The sequence below is a fragment of the Protomyctophum bolini genome (genome assembly GCF_963924005.1).
Source record: "Protomyctophum bolini genome assembly, chromosome: 16".
NCBI classification, from domain to species: domain Eukaryota; kingdom Metazoa; phylum Chordata; class Actinopteri; order Myctophiformes; family Myctophidae; genus Protomyctophum; species Protomyctophum bolini.
In genome coordinates this window covers 11,877,109-11,900,928 of record NC_137877.1, presented here as the reverse complement: position 1 = coordinate 11,900,928, position 23,820 = coordinate 11,877,109, and the positions used below count along the sequence as shown (strand labels likewise).

Below are 23,820 nucleotides of genomic sequence, written 5' to 3'. Positions count from 1 at the left end.
TTTGTCCTGAGAAGAACCAAGAACTACTGGGCAGGAATATACACAGTGACCTGTATTTTGAACAAGTTTTAATGAGGAACATTAAGGCGGTTGGTTGTCTGACAAGAGGTCGGGTTGTTTGAACAGTCGATAAGTCGTATATGGTTGCTGTCCATCCCAGCATGTGGAGAATTCAACATTGCCATGAGAGAAGTGACCTGCACGGCCTTCAAGACATCAAGCAAGCAGTGGTCCATAAGGACAGGTCAGCTGCTAGGATGACCAGATATGCCAAGAATGTGCAGATCATCCTGAACTACTCTTCTGAACGAAAACCCTCCCGGGATTTGAGGGAACTGCATAGTCTGTTATATGGAGTCATAGCTGACAAGTCTGAATGTAGAAAGAGCAGTCAGTTGGTCATGCCATAATCTATGCAGGGCAAATCGGTAGCAGCACACATTCCGCAAGAGAGATCAGGTCACCACACTTTCTGCCTCAACTTACATTGCCATTGAAGGAGAACGTCTGGAGATCGACCCTAAACAGTTGTTCCAGCGCCTTGTTGTGGCAGGAACAGGGACTGTTAACACAAAAACCTTGTTCACATATGAGTTGTCAGCTTACCCCACAGCTCTGTTTAGTAAGTCAATGTCCAGATGATGTTGTCTACGCATTGTCCCTGATGGTGGTGCACTCTTGCAACGGCTGCCATGGCCCAACCAGATGACATATAATTGGTGCAAGGTGGTGTCCAGGTTGGTCTATCTGCCTCCTGGATCTCTCCCACCTACTAGGCAATTTTCTTGATCCAACCAAGTGGGGCTGGTTGCTCCACAAAGGCCAGAATGTGGAGAATCTCAAGCCAGTCTAAAAAACAATTTGTAAATGTTTCATGTTAATTTGTTGATACCAATATAAGAAATAAAAAATAGTAATAGTAAAATAGTAAATTTGAATAAAAAAAAGGAACAATAAAATAATCACAACGAATAATCAATAGATATGCCCCCCTAGAACTGCTCAAAGGCTACAAGAAGCATGCTGGGTTTCTAAGATGTCTTCACATGGTATGAGTTATTTGGCCAAAAATGTTTTCCTACCTTAATTAATGCTCATGCAGTAACTGAGATTTCATTCATTACATATAAAAGTCACCAATAGTACAAGCCTTACAAAAATATTTTTAATGGCAGGTTTCATCCAATAGATGGCAGCATAAGCCTGGATATTTAAGTAATTTCAAATTGTTCAAGGACCATAATTTCTTTCAATTTGGAATGTTCATATTTTGTGTTCTACTCCATGTGATATGGACAGGCCTGTACCAAATGACAGGCCTGTACCAAATTCATATGGTGATCTGAAATAATAATAATCGAAGAATAGTTTAATGGAAAATATGAAGGTAAATAAAAAATGTTTTATATCCCAAATGTCCTACAGGGGGAGCAATATTAAAAGAAATCTGAGATCCCCGGTCTACAAATGTGGAATTTCACACCACAGCAGACAAAGCAACATCACTGTTCACAATATGTAATTACATGATTTAAACCAGCTTTGGGGATGCACCCACACAACTCACCAGTCACTGAATCTTTCGATTTGTTGGTTACTTCTTTGGTCTTTCTCTGTATACATGGCCTACTTGTAATCCCATTTCAGATATTATGTAATCTTGATGACATATACAGTATAGGTACTTTAGGTCATCCAATTGCAAGAATCCGTATGAATTAGTGACGTCAACATCACAAATGGAAGGAAGAGGGGTAGCCTATCCATCTAGGTTTGTTTTACTGTAGCCGCTAGTTTAAGCACTCAACAGGATTAACAGTAAGGTTTTCAACAACCAGAGCAAATCACAGCAATGTGACATTGTGATAAATTCTATGACTTGAGAGTTAAGTCACAAAACGCTCTAGGTTGTCCAGAAATACAGAACTGACCGATATGCCCATATCCACACTTTTCCTGGGCTGTGTGTGCTCCAGTTCCTGTTGATTTCATTGGATATCATTGGTCATCTGACCAGTTTCATTGGCTTTCATTGGATCAAATCGACAGGAACTGGAGCACACACAGCCCAGGAAAAGTGTGGATATGGGGATACCAATATACAACAGGGTATGGGCATATGACATCAGGGATCTACTTAAATAGTATTCAACAGGCCCTAGGCCTAGTGAATAACTTGGCCTAATTCATGCAGTTAGCATGGTGAGAGCAACCATCTGAGGGCAGCACACCCTGATGTCATATGCATGGAAGTGTGTGTTTAAATGCCAACAAAGAGGCCTGGTGGTGTGCAAGCTGCTGACACAAACATGGACGTCTGAAAACCTCCCATTCTCCTCATATTGTCTCTGTGTCCGGACCTGGGAACTAGGCTGTAGTAGTTTACACAAAACAATTACATGACAATGACATGTTAATCCACCAACAAAGAAAAAGCTGTCACAGCTTCCGTCCATAGCGTGTTTACGGCAGTCAATGCTAATTAGTCAATAATGTGCAATAAATTGTCTTGATTTTAATTCTGACAAGGTGTTGACATGGTGTGGGGTCTGACACTGCATGATTGATATGTAAGTAACAATGAGGATTGCATGCTGGTTGAACATGTGTTGCAACGAACAATAGCCTACAAGGCAGCTCAGAGAGTACAACAGAGAGAGTATTGAAAAATAAAGCTTTTGTCATTGATGTTCTTATTGAGTGATAAATAAAACAATTGTCAAATGGAATTTCCCTCTCAAGATTGAAAAGCATAATACAGTGAGCATTCCACTGTTGCCAAACATGTCAGTGACGAGTGCGACTGTGTCAGTTATTGACTTTCCCTTACACACATCGAAATGGGGGTGGATGGATCCAAAAGGCAAATTGTAGTGTGGTGCTACTTTTTGCTTTGCGTGTCGTTTTCCATTTCACTGAGGTAAACGGTAAAGTGACATAACACTGACTCAGCATTGCTGAGACAGCAGCAGAGAACAAATTAAGTACACACAAAAAAGTAAGGAAACAAGAGGGAGGACATGAAACTAAAAAAAAAATATATATATATATACCAAAAAGGAGGAATTAAAAGTAAAAATAAATAAACCTTTGACGTGAGAAAAGATTTTCATATGGGTGTGAGGACCTGGGCTAGATGGGAAAAGAAAAGGAAGTAAAACCTTCAAATGACTTTATGCACAGACAGTGATATACTGTATGTATAGTAGCTATTTTTCAGAATCCGAATTATTTTAATTGCCAGGAATGTTTGCACATAATGAGTGTTGTGCGTATTAAACTGAATCAACTGTATAGAACCATTTTCAATTATTTACAACTATTTAATAAAAATATAAGTGTTGGGGGGGGGGGAATGTTGAAAAACACAAGGGCCATTTAAACATATAAACAGTAAACCGAGATGTGGTAGGTGTATTCTACCTACATCCCTCGATCTCCATCATCCCTTGAGTTTGTTGGGTCACTCAATGACAGCTAATTAATGCATTGATTGTGTTAATGAGGACCAGGTCTTCTCTCTAGTCTCTACACTGGAGATTACGTTTGATCAACATTATGCCTACAGCGTTTATTTTTCCCCCTCTGTTCAATAATGTCTACACCATGTCCCTGGAGGGCACAGAGCGCTGAGAGAAAGACAGACTGACAGTCACACCCTATGGGTGACTTCACTGAGCTGGCAGTGCTCCGTGTATCCTGCCCACTCCAAAAGGGAGGGAGGGGTTAAGAGATTTATGAGCTCACTCCAGGCAGGAATAACAACCCTTACAGTCTCATAGACATGTTCCACATCACACCAGTCGTTTCCCCCAAGTTGCCCGAAGTTGATTTTATCCTCCAAACATGGCAGCTGGAAGCAGAGAGCAAACATACTGCAGATCATCAATGCAAGCAATTAGCTAGGAATATACTGCATGTAGTTGAACTTAAGTGTGGTTAAACTTTGGTCAATTTAGTCTTCAAGACACCTAAAAAGCCAACCATGAAAAACATAGAATTAATCAGGTTTGGTCCTAAAATGCTCTAGAATTTATAGAAATTAGAAACGGGATAGTGGCTACCAAGGAGGGAGGTGTAAATTATTACATCAGAGAGGGAAACAACAGACCACCCTTCCTGTCTGTGTATGCGTGCAAGTTGTGTGTGTGTGTGTGCGCGCGAGTGAGAGAGAGACCATACATCTTCAGAGGTTCAAACATGGTGTGTATGTTGGGGTAAGGGGTGCATGGTTACTGGGAGCGAGAACCAGCAAAAACAGATGTTTTCCGATACTTTAAAGTGAGTGCACACACACACACACACACACACACACACACACACACACACACACACACACAGTTACATAGTCAGTCATAGGGCAGAAACAGACCACCAATTCATGCCACCTGTCCTCTCCCTTCTCTCAAACAATCTAGGCCCTGTAGGCGTTAAACAGAATTGGCTAAAGAAAGACATTAATTTGCTTTAAAGTCAATCAGTTTATTGCTCTTTTGCATATCCGTCATGTGTGCAGTATTGTATAAATGTTGTGGTCCATGTCCATGTGAACACTGTACAGAACTGTTGGCGTTACTTTGTAACAGACATGCTAGGTCTGGGTCAAAGCATTTCCCTATACTGTGCCAAGATAAAGCAGGAAGTCATGTAAACAGGCGATTGTGAGAGTTTGAAGTTATGGATACTGCATTTAGCACGCCTACATACACTATTACTACTTATACCCATTCATGCATGCTTACATGCACACCACACACACACACACACACACACACACACACACACACACACACACCAAGACCGTCACAAAAAGACAACAGAAAACCCTTCACACCACCCCAAAGTTGATCCCTCCGGGCTAAATCAAGTTAGATCGCCAATGCCATTTTAAGGCCCCTCCTCTTCCTGTGGGAACAGTTGTGTTAGGATTTATGACCCTGGTTACCACCCCTAGAAACCTCTCAGTGCCTCTGCTCCTCCCTGAGAAAGAAGGGTGGACAGGCCATCATGTTATCTGCACACTTCCCAGTGAACCCAAAAGCCTTTATATATAGTTACCGGTACTTCTCGAGATCTCAAAGAACAGGGTGGAGAGCGTATATTCCACATTAGATGTGCTCCATCTATGCCATAGATAGAGCACATCTAATATGGAATATGCGCATACCATAGATTCTATGGTACTGTATGCCAGTTAGGTATAACAGATCAAAGATTCTACCATGGTGTCTGGGAATGAGATGCCAGGCAGTCAACCATATTAGGGCTTACACAGCATCTAACCCAGGGATGTCAAACTCAAATACACAGTGGGCCAAAATAAAGAAATTGGTACAAGTCGAGGACCGGACTGTGTTTCAACACACGGGCCATTTTTGTGTAGAGGGGTAGCTGAAAGTTGACCACAAGTGATATACTTTCACTGCTGATCAATAGTGAAGAGAAGACGCATGCTTACGCTTGCGGGCCCTCGATACGTGACAATACACTCGCAGTGCATTGTGGGACTTGTAGTATTATGGTGGTCTGTGCAATATACCAGAGGGCCAGTTCTAATACTAATTCCATATCATCCTGCGGGCCAAAGATAATTCATTCACAGGCCTGATTTGGCCCCCGGGCCTTGAGTTTGACATATATGATCTAACCTGTACATTTTATTTCTGTTCACCGAGGATTACTAAGAGAAGAGTGTAAAGGTTAAAAGTATTGCTATCCTGCAATAAGGAACAAGTGAAGGCAGTGCAAGTGCTGTTGTACAAAAAAAAAAAGGAATGATTATTTTAAGTCACTTTATGACTGATTCCTAGTATTCTCTGTGCAAAACATGGGTAAGAGGGGTTAAGTCTATTACTCATTTAATGTTAGTAGTACCACAATATCATCATAATCAACTTCAAAAATATGTATCTTTCCTTTGAATTAACTTGTGAAAGTAGAATCCTCTGATGCCGTATGAATGTCCATTTGGTGAGAGGGTATAGCACTGTAGGATGCATAGTTGGTCGTGAGAAAGGCATTTGTCAGCGTTTAAAAAAATATACATACAAATATAGGTCAATGCCTTGCCTGCTCTGTACAATACAAACTGCATTTTTTATGTGAGCTATCATTTAATGCAAAAGTTGACAAACGCACTCAAGCTGTCAGTCTCCTCCTCTTATATAACATCGATGGGGCTCATCGTTACTGGGGTATACTTGGGAGCCTGTCCGCTCTGCCTATAAACAGGCCGCAGTGGTCCATGCTTCATTGCTCCGAAATGCAGAGTTCGGTCGCCATTATCGGACTAAAACAGAAGTCAGGTCACATCTCCGCAATCAGCTGGATTCTGCTCCAGACAAGAAAAAAAAGAATTAAGGCAGCAATTTCCCCTCCAACACATTCGAGAGCTGGGCTTCTTTCACTCCTGCTATCAGGTCCTGGCAGTGCAGAGGAATGGGCTTTCACTATCTACCTCCATGCCACATCTCCAGAGTTTAGTCAGTTGGACCGGTCCTGCCGTGCCCTGACCCTCTGGCTGAGAGATCAGTGGACCGCCCCGTTGTAGGACTTGCCGTACATGTTAAAGTCTGTCTCTACTGAGTGGGTAGAGATGGGCTGCTTGTAGAGAGGGTTGGAGGCCTTGGGGAAAAGTGAGACATACAGTATAATGTTAGATGACACTTAGTGGGGAAAAAAAAAAAAAAAAAAAAAAAGCAGTTCTACGAGCTGTTGTGAGATTGTAGATCAGCTATTTTTGGCAAAGAGAAAGAAAAAAGGAGGGGACAATGTATAGAGTCCTGAAGTACCAGGTCAATGAACTACAGGTAAGTGGATTAAGTACTCAAGCCCTATACTTCGTAGTGTGACAATTAGCAAAAACAGCTTATCTACAAGCTCAGTGCGTGTTGCAAAAAATTCTGGATTGCAGTTTTAATACAATCCATGATGACAATCCATGATCCACTAAATCTCTTTGTCAGAAATAGACGGTTTATTGTGAGCTTGTAGATCTGCTGTTTTCACAACTCTTTGCCCCAGAATAAGGACAGTATGGTTCAAGTGGCTACAATTATATTCAATTTCCTCATCGTTCCGGCTTGCCGCTTTAAAAAACAAACGGAAACAAAACAACAACTGACAGCTCTAGCAGTCCAAGGGGCCTGATGCTTTCAATCAACGCATGGTGTTTATGCCACAACGGATGTGTCACATATTATGTTCTGTTCTCACTGATAATTATTTATAGCCATAGACCGCACATCAGATTCTGCTGCTGTCCCAATCCACAGAGAGCCATGGATGTGAGGGATGTGGTCCACATGTGCCTTAGTTTTAGACCGCAATGTAATGTATGCCCTTAAGTCAAAGTTGCACAGTTTCACAAAGACACAGACTTATTTGATCATAACACATGTAAAATATCATACTCGTGTGTCTCAATTTTAAGCGGTGTACCTCGCAATTAGAGCTGGTACGTTTCGTTGCAAATGCAGCTTACTAGAAGAGCATTGCATGACCTAAGTAGCAGCACCTGAGATGAGGGCAGAAATGTTTCAGATGTCAAGATTAGCAGGCGGGACAATCTCACCATCTCGTATCTCGCGCGGGAACGTGCGCTCTGGAAGCGCGCAAACTCTCGTCGGTCGTGGATGGTGATGACCAGCTTCCAGGCTGCCAACAGTACGATGCCCACCAGCAAGATGCTGCCCACCACCGCTAGCAGTACGGTCATGGCATCAGGTGCTCCGCCACACTCTGTGAGAAGGTGGGCAGACAGGATGTTAGAAATCAGGAGTGGGCAATATATCATTATATCATATCAATATCGTGATACGAGACTAGATACAGTATCATCTGGGATCTTGGATATCATGATACCTATGGGTGACATGCACGGACAGATTTGGCACCTTTGGGTGCTTGGACTTGGACCTCTATGGAAATAAGCCACTGGCTTTTTTTTTGCATCTATCCTGTGTTTTCTCCTGATTTTAATACGGTAATTAAGCCTTGTTTTATAATTTCAAAGAATTTGTGCTATTTGCAAAACAAATTCAGACATTTTCTTTTTTTATATTGTCACCATGTCACCAAACTATCAGTATATTAGATTTTGTCCATATAGCCCAGCCCTGTTAGAAATATTAGCCAGAAATTAAACTGGGATAGCCTATTTAGTACAAATCAGCCAAAGGAATGTTTCAAGTAATTTCACAGGGTCTTCTGTTCACCCCCTCTCTCCTTGTTGTAAGAACTAACAGTGTTGGGAGCTCTGACCTGGCTCTTTGAGAGTTGTGAGGACGGACTGTCCATTGGCGTGCTCAGAGTACGTGAACTTCATGACACAGTCGTTCTCCGTCTTGTACAGACAGAGCACAGCGCCGGGGTCCTCGGATTCTGGAAGGAGACAGTATGGGAGAAAGAGAGTTTCAATCACGGCTGCTTTGATGAGAGGGAGAAATAGAGGGAACAAGAGGGAGAGGACGGAGAGAAATTGGGAGGGGGCAAGCCAGCTCTGATTTGAGAAAAAGGAAAACACTTTATGGAGTGTCCACATTTCTTTCTTGTGAAGTCACTATTGGGAAGTGAATGCCTTCCCTGGTAGGGAAACCGAGGCTTTCAGTTCTATCTAAATCAAATATAATATCTGAAGCCCATTAGGGATTGTGAGGTCAGCAGACTCAGCCTGGCCTGACCCCCCCACCCCCCCTCTAGTCTATTTTGTGCACGATGTTTCCGGAATGTACATGTGGAGACCATTAAGGGCAGTCAAATGTCTGAATGGGGAATGCAGTGAAAAGCTCATATCTGGGCCAGGGGCTGGAGGGGGCAACACGGAACTGTCTGAAAATAGTTTTAACTGGACTAACATTCACCAGCTCTTCTGTGCTAGACTGCATCACAGTGCATTTACTATTAGTACTATACATTCCCAGACATTAGTCGAGTGTTCTCTGCTGGGCTGTGAGCAAAGTAGATTTTTTTAGGAGATGCCAGGACTTATAGAAAAATGGTTTACAGTCTGGACTCTGAGAAGTCTGACACTCTGGAAAATTTGAACATTTAAGGGCGTATTAAGCAAAGGAAAGGAAATGGTGAGACATACGACCCCCGAGAAGGTGGATTGAGGTATTCATTAAATTGCAGCTGCAGCCAAATTTTTGCATTTCATTGCAGTTTTCAGCTATTTATCATGCATAGTACATTAGGGGATACATTTTGATCAATATAATTTGTTCTTGTACAATAATGTGACACTGTATAATGCAATTGTTTATTTGTGTTGCTGTAATTAACACTTCTTTCACCAATGACATTTGCACAGCATTCCGCAGACAATTTAGATCATTCATCACCAGTGTGAATAAAGCTTGCTACATGATCTTCAGAAATAGTATAGTAATGCAATGAATAAATTAAACGCTGCTAGTGTATGGGATAGGACATTAAATACAAAATAATGTTGTATGTTGGGAATCCAGCTGTTGAGATGAAGCCTTCTGCCGTGCTGTGCATCTCTTCACTTAGTTATCGAGCAGTGCTCATATATTGTACTGTCTACTATAAGTAGTTAGTATAATCATATTATAACTATTGTTATTCCAGTCCATAGAGAATGCGCCAGCCATTGTTTTTGTCAAATTATTATTTGATTGCAAAAGAGGACCCTTAATAAGTTCTAAGTAAAAACAACAACTTTGCAGTAATAAAACGTAATGAAAAGGCCTACTTAAGCAGTTGAGGGCAAATACTTCAATGGTGATGGCCAGTGAGCACCCAAATTGTACCCATGACAACCCAGCTCAGCTCAGGACTCCAATAATAGATTTATTCTGGTGGTGGTGGAGTTGTTTTTTTGTTTTTTCTTATTGCAAGTGCAACCAGGTTTTTAAAAGTGGCCCTTGGGGGACAAAGCTTAATAGCAGCAGGTAGAGTTCGCTGTTTGTTTAGTGGGTGGGGCATACCACCTATAGAGGGGAAACGAGGGGGGGGGCGCTACATAGAATTTCATACTTTAATGGGCTGCGTTCTTTGAACCAAATGAGGGGTTTGGCATACACTGCCTGTTATTGCACCCTATCTCTGGGAGTGAAGATGTCCTTGGTGCCATAGACCAAAACCCACCACATAATAACATAAACATGAGGACAACCGCCCACTGTGCACAGGGTGTACCCTCATAACTAATTATAGAGATGTGTGTGACACGTTTCAATGTCTTCATGGCTGCCAATAGACAGGCCTTATAGTAGAGGCAATCTAAGAAAAAAAAGGGGGTCAACCGCAAAGTAATTGCAACACAAAGTTTTTTTGTTTCATAAATATGTTAGTAATAACAAAGTCCTAAAAAGTCCAAGTATGGGGAACATATTGAAAAAATGCTGAAATAGGTGACACAATTTCTCATTGACGCCCATGTTAAACAATGATTTAAACATGTTTTCTTGTATAATTTTCACACAAAAGGTTCAATACTGTCCACAATAAAACATAAACTGTGTTGGATGTAGTGCAGCTCTCAAAAAACTTAACCCTTCAGTGCCATTTCTGTATATTATGCATGTTTATGCACTCAGTTTTCATATTCATTTAATTGTGTGAAACACTTTATGCGGGGCGTAACGCATGTGGAGGTAGATACTATCCCCCCATTTCCTCTCCCCCCCCCCCCCCCCCTGAACAGGCGCCCTGACCATTTGTGAGGGTCATCACTGCATTATTATTATATTAAAAAAATAAAATTCTAATTCTAAACCCCCAAAATAGTATGCTTTATTCATTAACTGTCAAGTTAATTTTTATTAAGGACCACATCCAAGTCGATGTTGAACTACGACACGTCTGGCACCATGGAATGCACCTGAAGTTGCATTATGCTTATCTTCATCATGGAGATGCTGTCAAACTGCAGCTTCACTCTACAGACCAGCGATGGCCAGCACAGCAGTGGTTTAGTAATAGAGAAATCACACCCGTGTGAAGTGAGGGGCGCTAATATATTAAAGTCTAATGTTGATTAGGTGATGTAATGGTGATGTAAAACAAACAGTGCCAACACAAACTAACTGAACATAATATAGCCAACAGAAAGGGTGTTGAATGTTTTTAGTTTTTCTCTCCCACAAACGGCATCTAACACAGTTTCTGGTTGATTGTGGACAGTAAGCAGGGATTACTGTAACACATCAAAGGCGTGAAATGTCCGAAATGACGTTCACTGAAATTCCTGAACACCATACTGAATTTTGGCAGGGCAGAACCACAATAATGGTGAAATGGCTAATAAAAAGTGACAGTGGAAGAGCTATGTAATGTTTGGAGTGAAACTGTTACAGATGCCACAGATGTGAACACTCTTCTCTGCCTGCCTGCCAGCCAGCTGCTGAGATGTTTGTGTGTGTGTGTGTGTGTGTGTGTGTGTGTGTGTGTGTGTGTGTGTGTGTGTGTGTGTGTGACACGCATGCACACATGTAAGAGTTCTACTCACTGAGGGTTTCCACAGTGATGATTTCATCCTTGCACAGGCGCTGGCAGGTCTGGTTGTCAGCGAGACGCCCAGAGTTGAAAATCCTGCATTCGATACACTCCCTAGAGGGCAGATATTAAATAATAATAACCATCTTCATCTTTCATTAAAAGTTTAAGAAATAACTCCACATTTAATTCAATTTAATCCACACATGCACACCATTTGAAGCAGAAAATCAAAAGCAGAATTTACATATTATGCGCTTCTGCTGCCAGAAGACATTTTACCATCGTTCAGGTCACGTTTCATTCTGTGTCGTCTACTATCTGCCAGGTTAACAAATGTGATGTTCAGAGGAGGGAGGGCGGTGAAGACCCCATCTTGAAGGTTAAGGTCAGGTCAAGGGTTAGAGATCATTCCTTAAAGATAGCCGTTTACCATGGAAAACCAGAGCCATGTGTGTCTATGGGATGGATTGAATACATAGAAGCCATTTCTCTTGATTCCTGAGAGGCACTGCAGCCCAACCTCAAAAGATTGTCTGGATGAGTGATGAGTTAACACGAGAATGCGACCTTTCATTTCTCTGTCACAAATGGCAGGCAAATGCATCTTAACATCTCTCTCTTAAGGGCTCCTTCTCTTCAAAGTAGAGATAGTTCTATCAGTGAGTTAAACGAGTGTTTTGGCTTCATCCTTGACCCGAACTGCGGGTGACGGTTTGACTTTTCTGATAGTCATTCCTCGTTCCAATGTTCTGCCTTCTTTCAAATGCTATGAACCTTTTGACCCATCTGCCAATAATATGAATAAGCATGACTCTCTATTATAAACCTGAAAAAGCTTAAGACTCTCCTCCGGGCCAATGTTTTGTTAACCTTACTCACGTAATGTTCGCACCAAACTGCACACGGTTGACATTTTGAACCATAGGTCATGTTGCTAGGGTTCCAGTCATGGCAATGTAAAATGAAAGTAACATGTAAGAGCATAGGGGCATGGGGTTGTAGCTTGGGGCCATCTGTTAATGTTGAAGGTCACCGGTTCACCTCCCGGTCTCGTTTGTTGTAGTGACCCCCGAGCAAGACACTCTGGGACACGACCTAACTGCTTCCCCAAAGCACTCGTAACCATCTGAGCAGACATCAGCTAGGTGAAGCGGAAACTTAATTCCCTCCATGGGATAATCGTAAGCCCCGTTTTGCCAAAAAATACCCCAAATACTTTGCTCCCACCCCTCTCCCTCTTAAACGTTTTAGTAATATTACGGCTGTTTTAATGAGATGGTTGGGCCCGGTTTTGGAACCCAACAAGTGGATTCAATCTTGGTTTCATTGGGATACACACAGCAACACCATATGCTTTGTATTTGCTTTTGACTATAGACCGATTCACAGAGGGGTGCCCTGGGCACGGCCATTACTGAGGTGTAATACATGGAGCAGGTGCTCTGTAGACCAGGTGTAGCTAATCAGTGCTGCTGCACTTAATGGTACACCTCAGTAATGGCCGCACCCAGGAAACCCTCTGTGAATCGGTCTATAGATTCAAAACAAAAGTAGAAAGTATATTCTGAAAAAAAAAAATGTGTTAGTGCTTCTACTTAACAAAGTAAAAAAACAAACAAACACGCACATTCAGAAAATAATAATTAATTTGGCGACCACTCGAGGGGTTTGCGTTGCGACCCACATGTTGAGAACCCCTGCTGTATATGCGTTCGTACGAGGAATCGGACTTGAGCTCCATTACCTTTTAGTGCCGCAGGCGTCGGGGCAGGTGGGGCATTTTTCGCAGGTTTCTCCGAAGGCCCCCGGCTCCGTGCACTGGCAGTGCCCGCACACACACCGGCCTCGCCCGCTGCAGATCTGACCGTCGTCTGAGATGCAGTACGACGTCTCCGTGGAACAGTTGCAGTTGTCGCCGATGTAGCCGGCGTGGCACTTACACTCCCCACAGTGGCACTCTCCGTGGCCTGGGAAAGGAAGGAAGGAAAGGCAGGAGATCAACAACACTTAATAATAATCCTTCTAAATGATTGGTTATTGTGACACTCCTTACAGTTTCAGATGTCCTATACACATCCTACCTTGTAATAGAACTGACTCAACGTATATTATTCCGAAAATAAAGCCCTCATTGTAACTAGGTGGACACATAACACATACTGTACACACATAGTGTACTTCAGGGATTCCTCTCGCCCGACCAGAGGAGTTATTATTAACACCGTTATAATGACCATCCTATTTTCTCAGACTTCCTTCCTGAGGAAGAGCCCGTTTCTCTTTATTTTAATCCTGAAAGTTGTGCACAGACGATATACTTGTTCCCCTACTTCTTTGTACCATGAGAAATAACAAAATGATGTGTTGTGATATTGTAGAATGTAGATCTGCTATTTTCAGCGAATGTTTGAATAGGGATGCTAGGGTACCGTTCATGTGGTTATAATAGAGGCAATGCCTCAGGCGGGGTGTGAGCCGTGTAGCCCTTATTGATACATCGATTCGTTTCAGTTGTCTTATGTGGTTCGTCGCACTGCACACGCTCTAAGACAAGAGGAAGCCTTGACAGATAAGACGGCAGCTGTAATCGGGGGAAGCATTGCTGGACAAGCACTTTTCTACGGCAGTTGCTTCCCAAGACACTTCACAAAGAACGCATTCATTAAGACATTATCACAGCTGGCAAAAGTGTAGATTGCGGGAAATGGGGCACGCGACATGAACATCAAGACAAACACAAAGAATTGCAAGCTAGAAAATGTGTGAGAATTCAAGGTCTATATGTGGAGGAGAAGCGATTTTGCAGCTTGCAACAGGTAGGGAAAAAGCCTTAATATTACCCTTATGTTCACATGAAGCTGTGAGATGATCAACCTGTAGCAATAGGACTGTCACATCCTAACCAAATAAACCCTGTATTCTATACTCTATACCTCTCCGTTTCCCCCCCTCTACAACAAATATCTCCGGTGAAAAGTTTGTAGATCTGCTATTTCCATCACATTTTCACCAATTATGAAATTCAGAATAGGAAAAACAGAGAGGACAAAGTATAGAATAGAGGGTTTATTTGGTTAAGATGTGACAGTCCTATTGCTACAGGTTGATCATCTTAGGAAGCAGGAGAGGGTGCAGGTCTCCGACTTCAAATTCCTAGGGATACACATCTCGAAGGACCTGAAGTGGGCCGCACACTACAAAAGTGGTGAAAAAAAAGCCCAACAAAGACTCTATTGCCACCTGAGAAAGTTCAGAGTGACTCTCTATACCATAGAGAGTGTTCTGACAAGTGGCACCGCTGCCTGGTTCGGAAACTGCTGAACGTAGAGCACTGCAGAGGGTGGTGCGAACAGTGCAGTGCAGTGGGAGGGGAGGGGAGCCCCCCCCCCCCTCCAGGAAATACATGAGACGTTGCGTGGCTATTGGCTAAGGCTACAAGTATCATCAGGGACATTCACCACCCCCAGCCACAGCCTGTTCATCCCACTGCCGCACCCACGGCCAGGCAAGCGTTACAGGAACATCGGGAGCAGTACTTTGAACGGTTTTTAGTTATCAGCAATTAGACTGCTGAACAAGAGTTAACTCTGATGCACAGACTGAACTGATTCACGTGTGTGTGTGTGTGTGTGTGTGTGTGTGTGTGTGTGTGTGTGTGTGTGTGTGTGTGTGTGTGTTTGATTTGATTGATTGAATACTTTATTGAAAATATATTTCAAAAGGATAAATTCACAAGAAAGCTGTTAGGCTTGTTTCCATTGTGGTCCTCTTGGGGAAAGGGGAAGGGGAGCAACAGACAATAAACGGTACAATACAGACAAAAACAGGAGGCAAAAAACAAACAAAACAAAAACACAAGAAACAGGACAAAATGCATATAAACTGACCAATAAAACTGGATTTCTTTTCTTTTTTCATTTATGCCATTTATCTATTCTACACTATATTTACACTATGTTTTCGGCCAACCATCTTTTTAATGTGGATTTAAAAATATCAAAGGAACTGGTCACCTTGAGGCTGGAAGGCAAGCCATTCCACTGAACTGCTGCCGAGTACAGGAATGATGTTTTTCCCATATTGTTATGAAAAAGGCAGGGTTTAAAATCAGTAGGGCTCCCTCTGGTGTAGTGCCTGTGAGTATCACTAACCGTTGAAAAATAGTCACTGAAATATTTGGGTGCTATATTATTTCTAATTCTGTGAACTAGACACATTTTAAATTGGGATACTCTCTCCTCCACTTTAAGCCACCCCAGACTGGTGAAGTGGGCAGGGAGAAGGTGAGTTCTAGGATGCAACTTCAGGATCACTCTAACCAATTTATTTTGAGAGGTCTGGAGTTTCTTCTAGAGGGTCATAGAAATGCCAGTATACCAAGATGTACAGGCATAGTCAAATTGACATTGTACAAGAGCCCCAGCCAGGATCTTTAGGGTGTTTGTATCTAAAAGGCTAGATATTCTAGCTAAAAAAATTGTTCTTTGGCTTACCTTTGAAACTACTTTTTGTGCCATATTTTCTCCTGAAAGCTTATTGTCCAAAATGCACCCCAGGTAAGTAATGGATTCCTTGGCTGCCACTTCCAAGTCCCCCACCAATATTTTAAACCCAGGAGACTTCTTCAGTTTGTAATTTGACCCAAAGAGAATGGACTCAGTTTTACCAAGATGAAGAGATAGTTTGTTGTCTGATAGCCAGACACTGAATTTAAGGAGTTCAGCACTAAGTAGCTTTTCAACCTCTGTTTTCTCCTTATGAGAGACTACCAGTGCTGAATCATCCGCAAAAAGAAGTAAGTTGCAGTCAACGGCTGACTTCATATTATTGACATATAATAAAAAGAAAAGTGGACCTAAAATGCTCCCCTGGGGGACCCCACTTGATAGAGTTAGCGGCGAGGACAGGGTGCCATTCATGTCTACCACCTGTTTCCTTCCCATCAAGTAGGACCTCACCCACTGAAGTGATACACTGTCAAAACCCAAAGCCTTAAGTTTATTCAAAGCCGATTGCCGAACGGCCTGTTATTTATTATGCACCCACATTGTCATATTATGCACTTTATGCTCTTCTCTTCTCTATCTTTTCTAACTGCAATGATGACTCAGGCTGCGCAACCAAGTTTTTCACCAATTGACAATAAAGATTGATTCTTCTGATTCTCATTCCGATAGGATTGCTATAGGGTTCATGTGGTGGTCATATATATACTTGGCAGTAAAAAAAAACACACTCAGGTCAGATCGGATCACAGTATTCCCAGGAGCTGCTGTTAAAGTACAGGAAATGTCTCCTTTATAGAGGTTAACACCTCTGCGTAACGGTCATCTCACTAAAAGGTGCATACATAGCACTGCGAAGGTGGATGGTCTAACCTTCTGGAGGGTGCTAATGAAATCCAGGTGTTAGCCTGCCTTCAAGTTTACGGTAATAATGGACAGGGAATTCTGCGTGTGTATTGGGAGGAGACTTGGGTCACTTGGGTTAGCGTAAGCAACAGGGGGGCGGTGCCGACTGCAGCATTCTTCCCACAGCGGCGTGTGTTTCATTCATTGTCTGTTCGTTATGGATACAAATAGGCATACACTGACCGCATGGAGCCAGTGTGAGTAATTGTCTAAAATAGGACATAAAACATCACATACAGAGTAAAAATGCATTACAGCAATGCCAATAGATTTATATCGTGATATATTGAAAAGAGAAGAATTTGGCACCGACAGAGAAGAACTTTGGTCGGTCACAAACTCCATCACCATTGTGAGTAAATGTTCAAACAGATTGTGGTGACACTGTCAGCCAAGCTAATAAAGAGAGTCAGATGTCAGATTTGTTTTATAATAAATACAGCTTTCAGTGATGTATAATAATAATGTTTTTAGACAATAATGTATTTTTTGTTGTTTTGGTGAGGTCTGCTTAAGGCCTCAACTTCCCCTCAGGGATGAATAAATACCTACCTTCTTTTTTTAAAGATTCGTTTTTTTTGGCCTTTTGCCTTTATTGATAGTTACAAGTGAAGATAGACAGGAAAGAGGGAGAGAATGCAGCAAAGGTCGTCATGAACGGGACTCGAACACGCGACCTGCTGTCAGGCCAGAGCCTGACAGCATGCGCCTGGACCACTAGGCCAGCGGGCGCCCAATAAATACCTGCCCAACTAAATTTAAACTAAGCAGTATGTTTGCAAGGGAGATATACCATTGCAGACATTTTAAGACTGTTGACCAGGGTCCACCACGAGTCTATACTAACCCCTTACTGTCGTGTCTCCTCCCCCCCCCCCCGCAACACCACATCGCTTTGTTGAAAATAGTGAATCTAAAAGTGGCGTGCACAGATAGACACTAGGGGGTACTAGAGCACCCCCTGCCCTTTTGTCAATGTGCCCTTTTGAAAAGTACACTGTATACTATGTGGAACATGGTGACATTGATCAATTCTTGAGAAATCTATACATCTCATAATAAATAAATTAAGGCAACTGGCTGGTTCCACGCGCTGCACAAGGTGCCCCTTTTTTTTCACTTGAGCACCTGTCCCTCTAAATGTCTGTGCACGGCACTGCACAACACATGACACTGCAATGCATTGCGAGCTTGTAGATCTGTCATTTTTGTGACAGCTGTTAAAATATCCTTTATCATTCTACATTACTTGTTGTGGTAGTGCAAAAGTAGCAGTGCAGTAATGGTGGAGAGCCTTCTTCCAGGTGCAGTTCCAGAATGTTCAGTGTTCAACAGGGCTGAAACCCGAGTCACAAGAGGGCCACAGATCATCTGTACTCATGGGTCACAGATCCTTCTTTCTTTACTCATTTCATGTTCAGTGAACCGTCATTCAGTGAGCACTGTCAAATCATGGATAAAAGCATATTGGAGGAAAGAAATTGAGAGAAATGCGAGATTCAAACGTCTGTTTTACCCTCCGTGTGGCTCAGCGGTAAACGTATCAGGAAAATGCTCATCAGGACTTAACCACGCCACAATCTTCCGTTCAACGTATTTTGCACCATTTGCTGGAATTTCTTTATAAACTACCCGGGCCGTTATTTATCCTTGAGGGTGAAGAAACTTTCAAGGGGAAATACATTGTGCTGTCTTTGTGGCCTATACAGTATATAACATCTAAAACGTACAATTTATGTAAGAAGATTGTGCAAGATAATTACCCAAAGATACAGTATATGCTCTCTTGGTGAGCGGGTATTTACAGGTTAAAGACAGCTGACCTGGCAGTTGGGGTCATTGTTCAGAGCTCTGATGGCCTGAGGGGAAAAGGCGCTTTCTGTGTCTCTCTGTATAGTGGCTTTGTGACAACGAGTGGCATGCGTGGCATTAGGGCCTCAGTCAGTCACACAACCAGGCCTGAGAATGTGTCCTGAACAGGGGGCACTGCTGCTGGGATATATCCACTGGTTGGGGATGCAGGCAAGTTTTGTCTTGACAGTTTGGAGGATAAAAGAAGTTCAAGTGCTGCTTCTTTGTCAGATGCTCACTGTCAAACAAGTCATGACGAGCTGTTAACATACCTACACATTCTGCTCATATTGTCGCTGTGTGTGTGTGTGTGTGTGTGTGTGTGTGTGTGTGTGCGCGCGCGTGTGTGCAAGTGCGCATGTGGATATTGTTAAGGTTGCCAACTTGCCACCCTTGAGAGCCAGAACACTAGGCTGTTTTTCGCAACATGGATCATGTAGTCATTGTGATAACCATGACAAAATTAAACTGTTTAACTTTGAGTTGTATTGCTGAAAGTTTTCCAACCATGATGTGTGTGTGAATGTAACAGAGGAGAAATAAACTCTGTATGATTTAAATTGCAGGCAGCTATCTCTATTTTACATTTATCCACTAAACCTTTACTGTACATGCTGATTCAGCAGAGATATTTCCATAGAAATAGATAGAACCATTCCCCTGGCATAACGTGATTCACTCGCCTATACACTACACTACAGTATGGACCTGTGGTATTCAATTATGGTAAATAACCGGAAAGCATGATCCCATGTCCTATAGTACAGAATAGTACTGTAATTTGATCTTCTCACAGCAAAAAAAACTCATTCACAAGATTGAGAGACTGGCACATCGCCAAGAGAGAATTAATTTGGACACAAACGCAGTACTTGAAGCATGCAAACGTCTGACAGGAATCTAAAGCTCACATTCCGTAATCATCACGACATCTTGAAACAGATGTTTTGTACAAAGTAGTGCAAAACATATTTTCTTAGTGAGCTCTATAAGTCAGCTAATTTCTTTGTGGGTTATTGTCTGGTCATCATGACATGGCGCGATGGGGAGGAGAAACACGGTGGATGGATGATAAACACAGCTGTTTTGAGGGGTGGAATGTGTTCCTTCCCCGCTATTCCCCCTGTTCGTCTGTCATAATGAGGTTGCTCACAGGGGTAACAAGAAGACTCGCCCCGTTTCTGTTTTCCTCCCAGAATTTTCCCCAGTGAGGGGTGGGAGAGGCTGGACAGGAGCATTGTCCAGTAGCCTAGCCAAGCAAAAGATTATGTCAAATTGACACGTCATTGTACGGCTGTGGAAAACGTGTTCTTTTCGTGATTACGATCATACGACAAGGTATAAACAACAGCAACAGCTTTGCAAATAAACATCTAACAATGATGTCAGAAAAGTATAAGAGGGAGTGACCGAGGGCACAAGGGAATGAAATACTCAACAGAATGGAATCAAGCCATAAAAAGAGACTTGGCCCTGCGCTGTTTGTTGTGTGTTCTCCCGTGCTGCGGTAGGCAGGCTCTCCCTCTATTCAGTAGATATAGGTCACTGAGTTAATTCATATCTCGCATCAGTGCTGCTGCACCATATAAACATCAGCGATGAAAGAGAGAGAGAGAGAGAACACTGAAAAGGACTGACAGGGCTATCATAACTCAGAGCCTAAACTCCAGATGGCCTCAGACCAAGTCCAACCCATCCAGACACAAATGTATAGTAAGGTCTAATGGCATTGCCCTGCTTTCAGTTCTTCAAACACATGTACCTAAACTATTGTCTTCATACAAGCACACAGCAAAAAGCACACACATTGCTCGGAGGAGTTTTACTTGGCTAGTGATGAGCATTCCCAGGCCGCAATGCACTGGCCCCCAGAATGTGTAAGACCGAGTGAATTATAGGCACTCTGTATGTTTGAGTATGTCTCGTCGTCTGGCTTTATGTAAGGATAAATATGGAATCTAGAGCAGAGTTCAGCTTTCTGAGCCAAAGCAAGCCAGAACATATATATTTACACATTATCATCATCATCATCATCGTTGCCCAGTGCCCACAGTTTTAAAACAAATTGTACAGTACACTGAGCAAAGTGACAGGCCCATGTTTAGAAGACAAGAAGCCAGGCCATTAGTAGAAGCGACTGACAATGGCATATCAATGAGTAATGAGAAGGAAGTGGCTTCAGAATAAACAGGAGAAAGTAAACCCACGCAGCATGTTTTACAACAAGCCCACAAAATGAACTATAGTCCAATCCAACCACACTCTTACATTTCCAAATATGTCCTGCTTGCCACTTCAGAATGTCTAAATAGTACTTGACTCATCATAAACTCATCTCGTATGGAAAGAGAGAGAGTGAGAAAGAAAGAAAGAAAGAAAGAGAGCTGTCTAGTAGTTCAAAGCATAATGCTGATGCTTAATTTTTAGACACCATCTTACAACTACAGGCTTCACCCTCTTGATTGAAGATAATTCACTCAACTCTCCAGTTGTACCGTTCATTGTTCATTGGTAACAACATCAGCCATTGGGAGGGTGTTTGTGGCATCCACATTTTAGTCTACAACTGAAAAAGTTACACAATACCAGAACAATAATGGTAGTGAGATTATCTATATACAGTGTTTATACACAGACCAATGGCCTCTCAATCTAAACACATTCCAAGAAGACACAGTTCTCCTATATTTACATTAAGACTGAATTCTTTCTCTGGACTGGTTGACCCCCACAGAGCTGCAGGTCACCGGGCTGCCCTGAAGAACTCGGCAACCCTCATCCTGAATTCTTGTGTGACGCTGTGAGTGAGACTACATGCAGATGAGGGAATGTCGGTGTGATGCAGTTGGGCGACATGCAGAGGGAAGTGTTGGTGTGATGCTGTGAGGTTAAATGCAGAAGGACTGGCACGCTCTGTTATGTGAATAGAAGCTCCCCTCTCCCTCCCAATGTTGACAGAGAGAGAGAGAGAGAGAGAGAGAGAGAGAAATACTTCCTCGCTGGCAGCCACAGAGCCAACTATGTCCCAGAGGTGTGTGTGTGTGTGTGTGTGTGTGTGTGTGTGTGTGTGTGTGTGTGTGTGTGTGTGTGTGTGTGTGTGTGTGTGTCTGTCATAAGAAGCATACTGTAGCTGTGCTTCCTGCTGTCAGCGGGGTTGGAGGAGAAGAAACAAAACAAAACAAAACAGTACTTCGAATATTTGGAATATTTGTGGTGTGCTTGAATTAGGCTAGCAGGGTTCACATGTGGAATTTGGAAGGAAATCTACTGCCCAACCAACATCTCCTGATTTTGATTTGACTGCCAGGTCCTAAAATATCATACCATGGTTAGAATTAGTCCTTGAGGTTGCATCAGAAAAATAATAATAAAATAAAAAATAATAATGATTATATATATATAAAAACTTTGAGAGATCATAATCATGTCTGAACTATATACATAATATTTTTCTTTTTGAACCACATCACAAAGAGTTGTTGTATACCAGACTATAAATATACCGTCTGGGTGTAGTTGGTTCTGGTCTGAAATGTAATAAAAAGGAACAAAATGAGAACTGGTGGGGTTCTTTGAACATTAATTTCAGGCAGGCTAGGCCTAGATATATCTATTGTAGCAGAGCGCCCCTCCCAGAGCCTGGGAAGACTTGAGTTTAATGAAGGCTGTGACAACAGAACACAATGTCACCAAAAACCACATGGCTTAATTATACAGTAGGCTGCGGGATTAGATTATATGTGTCGTCAAGACTCTTTGGTCATAACCTCAAAGTGTTAGCTCAGACAACTTCGTGTTGTACTAGTCTGACAGAGAACAAAGGTAATAAACAACAGACCCCCATCATGCTTTGCGGGGAAAAACGTGATCTGTGGTCCCGTGCTATGCTAAAGTGGCTAGCAGTTTACATTGGCAGGGTCTCCTTTTAAGGGTTACAGTCTTTGTTGTGGGCGCGCGCCACGAGCACGATCACACACACACACGCGCGCGCGCACACACACACACACACACACACACACACACACACACACACACACACACACACACACACACACAATTCAGATAAGACTGCCAATTGAGGGATGGAAAAGCAAAGCGATGCATTCACAACAAAGATAAAACCTCAAAAAAAACTGACGGAGGCTTTTAGCCTTGATAAATCTCAGAGTGTAAACAAGCACTCCTCAGCTGCTTTTTACTTCAGCTCAACACTTAATGGCACCCAAAGCGCCACACTGACAACACAAGGAAAATGCATTTTCGCAATGTTACAGACGTCTAGATACTCGTTTTGGGCTTTGAACATAAATAAAACATACATGTCATTTATTTTGTTTTCCTTTTAGGCTTTGTAAATAAAAATTCCATAGGGCAGATATGACGCATAACTTAAATCTATAAAGTAATCAAAATATAAAGAATGTATTATGACCAAAATAGGCCATATCCTTAATAATTGAACACTTTCAAAATATTGATATAATACATTTTCAAAAAATAGCCGATCTACAAGCCCGGAAGCCCCACAGCGCATTGCGATGCAACGCCTCTTCTCTGTTGTCACTCATGTACTGCCTCCGTTTGGCTCAAACATGGAACTAATCCTCTTTCAGTCCAAAAGGCACATCAACACATACTCACATTCAGGAGATAAGAAAGAGAGACACAACAAAACAGAATCTTCTGTCCGTCTCAAAACGCCCAAGGTCATCCCCCGTCTGATGCTACTCTGCTGCATTGGAGGGAAATATGCTAGTAACGTGGAGGACGTGGGAGTGGTAATAAATGTCATTCAGTTTTAGTATTCCTATTTAGTGGACTAACCCTAACCCTAACCCTTTAGGGAGACATAGTCAGGGGCTAGAGTTTTACGATTAAAAGTGGATGATACAATGTGGAACAGTGCCATCCGTTTTGGAGGCAAAAAGAATGCTGCAGCAACAACATCTGCTCAGATCATCCAGGCCAGATGTAGCAAAGCTGGAGCTTCCAGCAGCTCACAGGAAAACAGAGAGGCAAAGTGACGAGCTGATACACGGACTACTTCCATGAGCTCCTGTAAAGTTCATCTGAAACGCAAACGACACTATAGCTG

General features: G+C 42.4%; 1 protein-coding gene across 1 annotated transcript in view; it reads right to left on the bottom strand.

Moving 5' to 3' along the window:
* Positions 1 to 2,514: 2,514 nt before the first annotated feature.
* The window catches only part of itgb5 (integrin, beta 5), a 56,461-nt gene continuing 35,155 nt past the window's right edge, over positions 2,515 to 23,820 (bottom strand). The window contains exons 12-16 of the mRNA XM_080785882.1: positions 13,208 to 13,430; positions 11,474 to 11,574; positions 8,263 to 8,382; positions 7,574 to 7,740; positions 2,515 to 6,624 (exon numbers count right to left, since the gene is read on the bottom strand). Of these exons, the coding sequence (XP_080642008.1) occupies positions 6,529 to 6,624; positions 7,574 to 7,740; positions 8,263 to 8,382; positions 11,474 to 11,574; positions 13,208 to 13,430 (707 nt within the window). The 3' untranslated portion in view covers positions 2,515 to 6,528. The remainder of the gene's footprint in view (positions 6,625 to 7,573; positions 7,741 to 8,262; positions 8,383 to 11,473; positions 11,575 to 13,207; positions 13,431 to 23,820) is intronic.